At 38.8% G+C, this 11,907-nt stretch overlaps 2 protein-coding genes across 2 annotated transcripts; both read left to right on the top strand.

The window, feature by feature from the left end:
- Nucleotides 1–8,446: 8,446 nt before the first annotated feature.
- Nucleotides 8,447–9,337, top strand: LOC140827181 (uncharacterized). Its single transcript, XM_073189798.1, has one exon. The coding sequence runs from the start codon at nucleotides 8,447–8,449 to the stop codon at nucleotides 9,335–9,337; it is 891 nt and encodes a 296-aa protein (XP_073045899.1).
- A 605-nt stretch (nucleotides 9,338–9,942) lies between these two features.
- On the top strand, nucleotides 9,943–10,275 carry LOC140827179 (uncharacterized mitochondrial protein AtMg00860-like). Its single transcript, XM_073189797.1, has one exon. The coding sequence runs from the start codon at nucleotides 9,943–9,945 to the stop codon at nucleotides 10,273–10,275; it is 333 nt and encodes a 110-aa protein (XP_073045898.1).
- Nucleotides 10,276–11,907: the final 1,632 nt, after the last annotated feature.

Here is an 11,907-nt window from a genome sequence, read left to right as displayed (position 1 = left end):
CTCACCGGAGTTATCCGGCTGTTGTTGTGTTTGTATGTGTGCATGACAACAAGTGGGACAAGATCAGGGTCAAGACGAGGATGAGAGATTATATTTTAGCGTGGAGATCCGGATTCAGAAGTAGAGTTACTTTCAATACTTGATTTGTAGTGAAAGAACATGAGTTTGTTATAACATATTGTAGTACAAGACTAAAGAAATGTTGTACTTTTATTTTGACATGTATATCAAATTGTTTCTATTATGTTCCGCAATTGTATTTTTTTTAAGAAATAGACCAAGTTATTTGAATTGATCCAATTATTCTCAAAAATGATTAAGAAATGAATTAGCGTCTGAGTCCCCACAGCAGGTGGTATCAGAGCAGTAGGTTCCAGAACTATAGGTTCCTTAGACTAAGATAAAAGCTAGTGAGAGGGTAGATTGAGTTTTCTTACTTTCTTTTGCATGATAGCAATCCATTATGTTTTACTGCTTTGAAATACATGTTTATCTGATTAACTGATTTGATTGGTAACGTGTACTATTGAGAATGAATTAGAACCGATTCTTGATTAGAGGTAAGTTGATCAGAAGAGGACTGAGACAGATTTGTCAAATGTGATTGCTAACCCTTTTTATAATCAGATATGCCTCCTCGAAGAGTCCCAAAACAGGGCAGTACCTAAGCCAATCCGATGGATGTTACAGCAACACCAATGGAAACGCTACTGAAGAGGTTTCAGTTGTTAAAACCACCAACACTGAGAGGAACAACAACTTCTGTTCATTGTAAGAGTTGGTTAGATGACATAGAAATGTTGTTTGATTCATTGGATTACTGTGATGATCGCCGAGTCAGACTAATTGGGCACCAGTTGCATGATGTTGCAAAGAATTGGTGGCTCATGACAAAGAGGACTTTGGAGCATCGAGGTACAGTTATTACCTGGGACATCTTTAAGGCTGAATTTTATCAAAGATTTTTCCCAGTGTCGTACAGAAAGGACAAGGGTGCAGAGTTTGCAAATTTGAGACAGGGTCAGTTGAATATAGAAGAATATGTGGCCAAGTTCTCTACCTTGTTGCGTTTTGCACCACACGTGGCTGAGAATGACGAAGCTATTGCTGATCAGTTCATTAATGGGCTGAATCCTGAGATCTTTACATTGGTGAACACAAAGGAGCAGAAGCGGGTCTGATCAGACAGAAATGAGCTTTGTATGTTGTACCAGCACCGAGCCCACAGCAGCCATCTACTACTCAAGTCCATCAACCCCCTCCCAGATTTGAGAGTGACAGTAGTAGCAGTGGAAAGAGATATCAGTTGAAAACCAGAGGGAAGCAGTTTAAGAATTCTGGAAGCAGTTCTTCTAGCTCCAGTAGTTCCAGACACAGTTATACAGGGGCTTATTGCAGAACTTGCGGAGGGAGACATCCCACAGAGCAATGCCAAGGAGTGTTTGGTAGTTGTCGCATCTGCAGACAACAGGGACATTTTGCTAGAGTCTGTCCACAGAGAATGAAACGCCCTGCCCTTTTTATTGCTTTAAAAGTACTAGAATTTTTTTTTTCAAACCTCACTTAGCATCGGCCGAATTGGTTACACAAGCATAAAATATTTTTGACATCATTTTAAAATAAATCAACAAACTAACATTTGAAAATCCAAAGGAAAATATTTTAAAGAATAAAATCGTCAAACATTTTACCAACCTAAAAACATTATTTGAAAAGTATAGCCCATACTATAACCTCTCAAAAATCTCTCATAACATAAAAGTCATAAAAATATCTTTAACATCATTTAAAATCGTAATCATAACTAGTGCGGAAAAATAACGTCGGTCATCGGGTTATGTGCACCTTCAGTCCAGCAAAGTCAACCATCAAACCTCCATTATCATTATCATAATCAATATCACCTGCATCAATCACACCTAGTGAGTCTAAAGACTCAACACGTCATATTCTTGATAACGAGTAATACGTAATACAATTAACATATAACAGTGAAAAATACTTGTACTTAAAATATCGTTTTCATGAAGATGCATAAACTTTAAGAATAAACGTTTTTGTAAACATTTTCATGATGCATAAAAACATTTTCATAAAAACATAAACATATTCATATTCATATTCGTATTCATATTCATATGCATATCCATATTCGTATCCATATTCGTATTCGTATTCATGTTCGTGTTTGTTGAATTCAGATCGTGATTGTGACTCGTATTCTTAAACGTATTGGGCGATGGATCCATCTAAAGAAAACCACAGTACTGGGCTGCGGGGACACCAGCAACACTCTCACCGGTCAACTGGGCCTTGGCCTACGTATTAACATATTCGTATTCGAATCACGTATTCGTATTCGTATCCGTATCCAAGGAAACACGATCGTCGGGCTACCACTGGGACCATAACCCTCACGATATCTCCAACATGTAGTAGTCACAATCCCTTCACATCCTTCAACATGTTATCATCACTTACTAAAAATCATGTATATACATATCGTTTTATTTTTGAAACCAAGCATGCAACATGTCTTTTAAATGCCCATTTTTAAATTACATATCGTTTTATTTTTGAAACCAAGCATGCAACATGTCTTTTAAATGCCCATTTTTAAATCATAAAAATCATAGACATTTAAAAATAAACGTTTTAACATATAAAAATCATAAAAAAACATAAACGTTTTAAAATAAACATTTTAACATATTAAAAATTCAGAAACATTTAAATTTTACATAATAACATATAAAAATTCATAAACATCCATAATTATGGAAAATAATCATATTAGCATAAAAAAATAGCATTTAGGACACTGCCATGACGTTTACTAATTTCTAGGTGTAAAATTACCGTTTTACCCCTGGACGTATAATTTCTCGTTTTTGACATTTTCTTAATTTCATTGACTCTAACATGTCCCAAATAATTATTTAAGCCTACATGAATTTTCTCATATTTTTATTTAGCTTAAATCGAGAACTTTTAAATTTATTCTTTAAATGTGACGTATTAATACGTTTTAATCCTGAATTAAACCAAACCTTAATATAAAATTCCCAAATTAAAAACTTAGACTTATAATAATTATTTAAGCTTAAACCTAGTTTTTCATAATTTTATAAGGCTTAAAACTAGCCTTATTAATTAACTCGTTAATTAGCGTTTCGTGCGGCGATTAAATTCCGAATAAATCCAAAACTTGTTATTTTGATCCCAAATTTTACACATAGCATTTTTAAGATTTATTCTACCCTTCCAAGTCATGAGCCACCCCCATGGGCCCATGGAATCAATTTTGGCTTAATTAATCTCGTTTTTGACCCTTCGACGAACACACCGAGCTATCTCCTAATTTACCCGAGCCACGCCCGAGCCACCTTGAACCAAAACCTAGCCAACCCATCTAGGCACCCTCCCGACCAAGTCCTGCCCGTAAAACCAGCCCTGGCCTGGCCCAAAACGATCCTGGAAACTCAAACCATGTGTTGCATGTGTGTGTACGTGAGTTCCCTAGAACAATAGGGCTCCCACTTAGTCTAGGACCCTTACAGACCTCTAACCACTGACCACCCATGACCCTAACCTTCCCTGGACACGCCCAGACCAAGCCCAGACCAACCCAAGCCCCTGGACGTGAGCAGCTAACCACTGAACCAGTGGCAGCAGCCTCGCGTGACCCATCTCCTCTCACGTTTTCATGTCTTAAGCTCGTGCCAGCAGTGACCCAAGCCACTCCAGCTCCTGCCCCACACTGGACCACCATCCTTAGACCCTAAAGGACCCACCTGGCTCGACCCCAGGCCAGCCGCGAGCCCCCTTTTCCCAGCCATACCAGAACCTACGCCTTCCTCCCTTAAAACTCTCGGGTGGAGTCCTTCTTGGCAAGGACTCCTCCCAGCCCCTGGTTTTCGAGTCCTAGAGTGGCTAGGACTCTTCTCTTGACTCAAAAAGGTCCCTAGCCAGTCCCTGGTCCCAACCAAACACAAGCCCAGCCACCCAACTCAAAAAGCCTTGCCTCTTAAAATCCTTGACAGAAAGGTGTTTCCAGCTTGGTGTTTCTGTCTATGTGCTGCGTTTTGTTGCTTTTAATGACTCTAAAACTTGTGTAAATTCATGCTTGATCAAGTCCTAATCATGGCAGCCCTTTTAAACACATAAAAACATGATTTTGGAAATTAAAAACACTAATTTAGAACACATAAGCATGTAGTTACGAGAATTAAACTTGTGTGCTATGTTTTTATTTTAAAAAATCATGCATAAACAAATACTATGGTGTGATGATGAGTAAAAAGATAATATGGCGTGCCTTTGCGTATTAAACGCACGAATAAACGTTGGGGACGAAGAACGGCGGCGAGGAGAGTCTAGATTGAATTTTACTTCAAACTCCCGATTTTTCCCTTCACTATTCCGTGTGGTGTGTGTTGTGAATTGGTGGAGAGAATTCTGAATTTGATTGAGTGTGTCGCGTGTACATGTGTAGGGTTTGGGGTATATGTTTAACATATTAAATAGTTAATTATCTCCTTAATTAAGATTAGGCCCATTAAGAATAAGTTTAAGCCCATTAGTCTTAATTAGGATTTAATTAAAATATTAAAATAGTTTTACTAAAATAAATTTGTGAATTTCATAGCCGGGTTGCCAAAAAGTTCGTATCTTGTTGAAAAACCAATACCGATAAAATTTACGTCCCGGCGTATAAAATCACCTCAAAACCCCTTATTTTTTAAAAATTAAAAAAAGCATCATCCATATTTTAAATAATTAAAAACAATTACTTATTAAAACATTTTCTATTTTTCAGCCCTCGGTCTCCGTTCCTCGATCGCAACTCGAATAACCTTTAAAAATACATTTTAATGCAATCATATAGAAAAATATATTTTAAACATGCAAATATTGACACTATAATTAAATAATGCAATTAAAACATTTAATTAAAATACAAAGGAATTTAATAATTACATGCATATGGTTCGCGTGGACCATTAAATTTTCGGGGCGTTATAGAGAAGTTCCCAAAGATTCCAGGGAGCTGAATCATCTGGATCAGTGGCACAGCCTGATAGACGATAATCTGTTGTTCACTATTTCTAGCCAGCACCTACTCAGTCACAGCCGAGGCCAGGAGGAAGCCAGACTGTTAGCCAGCCTTCTAGACAGCATGCCAGAGTATTTGCTTTGACTGAAGAACAGGCACAGAAAGCACCAGATGACGTTGTTGCAGGTAACTGTCCTCTTTGTGGTTATCCTGCCTATGTATTGATTGATACGGGTGCATCCCATACATTTATTTTTGAACGTTTTGCATTGATACATGATTTTCCTGCTGAGTCATTATCTGCTGTAGTATCTGTCTCTTCTCCTCTGGGGAAAGGTTTGATATCTGTGAGTTAGGTTAAACATTGTGTGCTACAGTATGACGGCCATGAGATTGAGTTAGATTGTATTGTACTTGGGTTGTCTGATTTTAACTGTATTATCGGTATTGATATGCTGACCAAGTACAGAGCTACCATAGATTGTTTTCAGAAGATCGTAAGATTCAGACTTGATATGGCTGATGAATGGAAATTTTATGATAAGGGTTCTAGATCCAAAATTTCTTTGATATCTGCGTTATCTATGACTCGATTGTTACAGAAAGAAGCAGATGATTCCTTGTGTATGCAGTAGATGTACTGAAATCGAGCCCTACATTGGCATATTTGCCAGTGGTATGTGAGTTTGCTGACGTCTTCCCAAATGAGATTCCGGGTTTGCCTCCAGTCAGAGAGATAGACTTCAGCATTGAATTGGTACCAGGTACAGTTCCTATTTCAAAAACTCCCTACAGAATGGCACCGATTGTTATACCCGAGATTTTTATTATTGTAATCTGAAATGATTTGTTGGTAATTGATGTGATTATAGACGAATTGGATTGGACCGGAAAAGCCGGAAAAAAGATTGGAAATATGTGCGAGTATGAGCCCTCGCGCATATGCGCGACCCAGCCAGGCGCATATGCGCGAGGTAGGCAGAGAACCTCGAGCATATGCGCAACAGGACCCGCGCATATGCGCGAGATTGGCAGAGAACCTCGCGCATATGTGCCGGGTGAGGGCGTGCATATGCGTGAGTTGCCGTGAGATTACGCGCCGAGGAGGGTCGCGCATATGCGCAAGACGTGCTGCACCATGATGAAGGAACTTGGTCCTTGGCATGAATATTAAAGGTTACAAATTCATTCCTTCATAATCAGTGTCAAGAAAATCGAGGATAGCTTCAGACGTAAGTTTTCGTATGTTTTGATATGATTTGAAAATATGATATTGAAGTAATCGTATATGATTCATATATGGTGTTCTTGAAATAGTAGACATCGTATAATCGAAACCGGATTGAATAATAGATATCGTATGAAATTGTTATGATTTTCTAATGGATTTGATTGAGATTTGATATCATAATTGTGTTATTATCGATTATGAGATGTTGGGATTGATATCTGATTGATATTGTATTGCTAGGTATATTGATATTGTGTCGTTATGCCGTTGAAACAGAATTAGATTGAATTCTGATTAAATCCAGGATTGATTGAGATTGTATATTGATATTGTGCCTATTGGAAATGTCATTTCAGATTGATATTGGCAGATTCGAATTCGAGACTGCGACTTCGTCAAACCGACCAAATAAAAGGTATAAATCAATGTTAACCGGGAGATTGACTTGAGTCAGATTGGACTTGAGTTTCCCAAAAACCACATACTTTACTTTATTGCATTGATGTTTGCAATTTAATGAGATTGATATGCTTAGTCTATTGATTTATAGAAAGGCATGTATTGAGTCATGGGCAGAGATGCCTAGTCATTGGCGGATATGCAAAGTCTGTGGCGGATATGCCAAGACGCTGGATGTTTGATTTATATCGATGTTGCTTAGAAGTAGATCGACTCCTATCGCTGAAATTCAATATATATGCTAATGTCCAGGAATCGGGATCCCTAGATTAGAGATGAGTCGAGTCTGAGATGATGAGTCACGAGTTTATTTACAATTTTATATCGATTCATGTTTTCGGACTTCATACATGTTATTGGTGACTGTTTATACTTTTATATATATTTTTATATGATTGCATTTATTCATTGTTTATACAGGGATTATATTCTCATCGGAGTTATCCGGCTGTTTTCGTGTTTGTATGTGTGCATGACAACAAGTGGGACAGGATCAGGGTTAAGAAGAGGATGAGAAATGACAAGTTAGCGTGGAGATCCGGATCAGAAGTAAAATAGGATTCAACACTTGTTATATAGTATTTGAACCTAGTTTGATGTTATTGTATCCAGTACAGGACTTGTACGTTTACTTTTGATATGTATATCAGATTGATTACATTAAGTTTCCGCATTTGTATTTTAAAAAAACAATTTAGACCCTGTTTATCTTAATTGATCAAATTATTCACAAAACCGATTAAGAAATGAATTAGCGTTTGGGTCCCCACACCGATTGAATCGAAAGAGTTGAAATAGCAGTTAGAAGATTTAGTAGCCAAGGGGTACATCAGACCGAGTGTTTCTCCTTGGGGTGCTCCAGTGTTGTTTGTCAAAAAGAAGGACAGTTCAATGAGACTCTGCATTGACTACCGGCAACTGAACAAGACTACGGTAAAGAATAAATACCCTTTGCCTCGTATAGATGATTTATTTGATTAGTTGCAGGGTTCTTTTGTTTATTCCAAGATCAATTTGAGATCTAGATATCATTAGCTGAGAGTCAGAGATTCTGATATATCGAAGACAACATTCAGAACCAGGTATGGCCATTATGAGTATATAGTCATGCCGTTTTGTTTGACAAATGCTCCAGCTGTATTTATGGGTCTGATGAACCGTGTATTTAAGAAGTACCCTGATGATTTTGTGATTATTTTTATCGATGATATTCTAATTTATTCAAAGAATTTTAATGATCATGCTGAACATCTGAGAATTGTATTGAGAACTTTGAGGGCTGAGAAACTGTATGCCAAGATTTCGAAATGTGAATTTTGGTTGAGACAGGTTGTATTTCTGGGTCACATCATATCTGGAGATGATTTTTGTCGATCCTAGAAAAGTTGAAGCCGCGATCAGTTGGCTGAGATCGGCATCTGTGCCAGAGATACACAGCTTTATGGGTTTAGCAGGCTATTACTGTCGATTCATTAAAGATTTCTCAAGTATTGCTAAGTCGATTATGCATCTGACTCAGAAGAATGCACCATTTGTTTGGTCAGAAGAGTGTGAGTCCAGTTTTCTTGAATTGAAGAAGAGGTTGATCAGTGCTCCGGTGTTGACTATCCCGTCAGGTACTGGTGATTTTGTGGTTTATTGTGATGTTTCTAACAGAGGAATGGGTTGTGTTTTGATGCAGCGAGGACATTTTATCGCTTATGCTTCGAGGTAAGGGCAAGTTCAGAGGCAAGGAAAAAGAGGAGCATCGACCCAAAGCTCCTATGCCACCACCTACCTATGATCGACCTGCATGTCCAAAATGTGGCAAAATGCATACAGGTGAGTGCTTGGTTGGAAGTAATCGATGCTTTCATTGTGGAGGTGTTGGACATGTTATCAAAAGTTGTCCAGTGAAGGGTGAGAAAGGAAAGGATAGGGTTCAAGGCAGAATCTTCACAATGACCAAAGAAGGCGCAAATCCTGATTCTTCTGTTATATCAGGTACTATCTTAATTTCAGGCAAGGCCGCTATTACATTGATTACTGCTGCTACGCATTTCTTTATGTCAGAAAATTTCTTGCGCTCTTTGAATGTTGTTCCATATTTTGAACCCCTCCACTATAGTATTTTGTTGCCATCAGGAGACGATTTATGGCCTTCCAATATTCTTAAAGGTTGTACAGTGGAAGTAAATGAGAAAATCTATTTTGCTGATCTTATTATTATTCCCATGGTGGCGTTTGATGTTATTTTGGGAATGGATTGGCTATCGTCATATCATGCCGTTATTGACTGCGTGGCTAAAACAATGCGATTTGCAGAAGATGATGATAACGGGATTTTCCATAGTTCAGGTATTTCGCTTGGCACTCCTAATATTACTTGTCTCAAAGCTCATGAAATGTTATCAAAGGGGTGTCAGGGGTTTTTAGCTTCTGTGATAGATGTGAATACAGAGATGAAGATGAAGTTGAATGAGATTGAGGTAGTTTGGGATTTTCCTGATGTATTTGCAGATGATGTGCCTGGATTGCCACCTGACCGTGAAGTTGAGTTTGTGATTGACGTGGTTCCAGGTACTGCTCCAATTTCGAAAGCTCCTTACTGAATGGCACCGACTGAAATGAATGAGCTGAAGAATCAGTTGCAAGATCTATTAGACAAAGGCTTTATTCATCCGAGTTCTTCTCCTTGGGGAGCTCCAGTTTTATTTGTCAAAAAGAAAGATGGATCATTATGGTTGTGCATTGATTACAGAGAGATCAACAAAGTCACGATCAAGAATAAATATCCATTGCCAAGGATTGATGACCTCTTTGACCAACTTCAGGGAGCGACAGTGTTTTCAATGATCGACCTGCGTCCTGGTTATTATCAACTGAAAGTTAGGGAATCTGACGTCCCTAAAACTGCATTCAGAACCAGGTACGACCATTATGAATTCCTAGTCATGTCATTCGGGTTGACATACGCTCCGTCGGTATTCATGGATCTAATGAATCGGGTCTTCAAGCCATATCTAGATAGCTTTGTTATCGTTTTCATTGACGATATCCTGATTTATTCCAAGACTCGGGAACTTCATGCCGAGCATCTCATAACTGTATTGCAGTTATTGAGGGAAAAACAATTATACGCAAAGTTGAAAAAGTGTGAATTCTGGTTAGAGCAAGTATCATTCTAGGCCATATCGTTTCGAGAGAAGTTACTGCAATGGATCTTATGAAGATTGAAGCGATTATGCAATGGCCTATTCCGACGACAGTCTCCGAGGTGCGTAGTTTTCTTGGTTTGGCAGGTTATTATCGACGTTTTATTGCCAATTTCTCCAAAACAGCCCTGCCCTTAACCAATCTGACGAGGAAAGCGGTGAAGTTTGAGTGGAAAAACGAGTGCCAATACGGATTTCAAGTGTTGAAAGACAAGTTGACATCAGCCCCTATCCTAGCACTTCCGTGTGGTACTGAAGATTTTATTGTATACACTGATGCGTCAAAGATGGGACTTGGATCTGTACTGATGCAGCGTCGGAAAGTAATCGCTTAGGCTTCTCGTCAGTTGAAGGATTACGAGAAGAAATATCCCACCCACGATCTTGAGTTGGCTGCAGTGGTCTTAGCATTGAAAATATGGAGGCATTATCTGTATGGCGAGAAATGTTAAGTTTTCACAGACCAGAAGAGCTTGAAATATCTATTCTCACAGAAGGAACTTAATATGCGGCAGAGGAGGTGGTTAAAACTTGTTAAAGATTATGATGTGACAATTAGCTACCACCCAGGTAAAGCAAACGTGGTTGCAGATGCTTTGAGCCGTAAGTCAGTTTTTTCTTTGAGTTCATTGGTTCAGGAGCAGTTGTTATTGGATCTTCAGAGAAGCGAGATTGCTATAGTAGAGCAAGGGACCATAGCTAGACTTTCAGCTTTCGTTATTCGACCTACGTTGACAGATAGGATACGACGGGAGCAACCTAATGACAATTAGTTGATGAAATTGCGATCGAAATCCGATGAGAAAGGAAATACAGAGTTTGTGATGAACACTGATGATTTGTTAACATTTAGAGGTCGGATATGTGTTCCCAGTGGTGATGATATTCGACGTGATGTTTTGACAGAAGCTCATACCGCGCCATACTCGATACATCCAGGTAGCACCAAGATGTATCAGGATCTCCGACGTCTATACTGGTTGCCAGGTATGAAAAGTGATATCGCAAAGTTTATATCTGAATGTCTAACATGTTAGCATGTAAAGATTGAGCATCAAAGACCTGTTGGAACTTTGCAATCCCTCCCAATACCTCAGTGGAAGTGGGAGCACATCACTATGGACTTCTTAATGGGACTTCCAAGAACACCAAAAGGTTACAACTCCATTTGGGTGATTGTTGATAGGTTAAACAAGTCTGCTCATTTTCTTCCGATAAAGACAACGTTTACAATGAACCAGTATGTTGAATTCTATGTAGCTGAGATTGTGAGACTTCATGGTATTCCTCTGTCAATTGTATCTGATCGTGACCCAAGGTTTACTTCTGAATTCTGGAAGAGCTTGCACAGAGCCTTGGGCACCAGGTTGGCTTTTAGCACAGCTTATCATCCTCAGAGTAACGGACAGTCAGAGAGGGTGATTCAGATTCCTGAAGATATGCTACTAGCCTGCACGATTGATTTTCCTGTTAACTGGGATTCTAAATTGCCACTTGAAGAATTTACATATAACAATAACTATCAGGCGACGATTGGCATGGCACCATACGAGGCATTGTATGGCAGAAAATTTAGGTCACCGTTGAATTGGGATGAAGCCGGTGAAAGAAAGATGTTAGGACCAGAATTGGTCCAACAGACAGCTGATGTGATTACTTTAATCCAGGATAGAATGAAGATGACCGAAACCAGACATAAAAGTTATGCCGATTACCGAAGAAGGCCTTTGGATTTTGAAGTTGGAGATCATGTTTTTATCAAAATTGCTCCTCTCAAAGGAATTATGAGATTTGGCAGGAAAGGAAAGCTAAGCCCAAGATTTATCGGCTCATTTGAAATTCTAGACAGGATCGGAGAAAGAGCATATCGTCTATCCTTACCGCCAGACTTGGATAGAGTCCACATTGTATTTCACGTCTCAATGCTCTGGAAGTATATCTCGAACCCTTACCATATTCTCAGACAT

The sequence above is a fragment of the Primulina eburnea genome, chromosome 3, assembly GCF_022965805.1.
Source record: "Primulina eburnea isolate SZY01 chromosome 3, ASM2296580v1, whole genome shotgun sequence".
NCBI lineage: Eukaryota > Viridiplantae > Streptophyta > Magnoliopsida > Lamiales > Gesneriaceae > Primulina > Primulina eburnea.
The sequence above is the reverse complement of the archived record's forward strand: the minus strand, read 5'-3'. Positions and strand labels throughout refer to the sequence as shown.

What these genes read in the sequence shown, in the direction of transcription:
- LOC140827179 (XM_073189797.1), top strand. Translation starts at nt 9,943, where the DNA reads ATGGATCTTATGAAGATTGAAGCGATTATGCAATGGCCTATTCCGACG.
- LOC140827181 (XM_073189798.1), top strand. Translation starts at nt 8,447, where the DNA reads ATGCTTCGAGGTAAGGGCAAGTTCAGAGGCAAGGAAAAAGAGGAGCAT.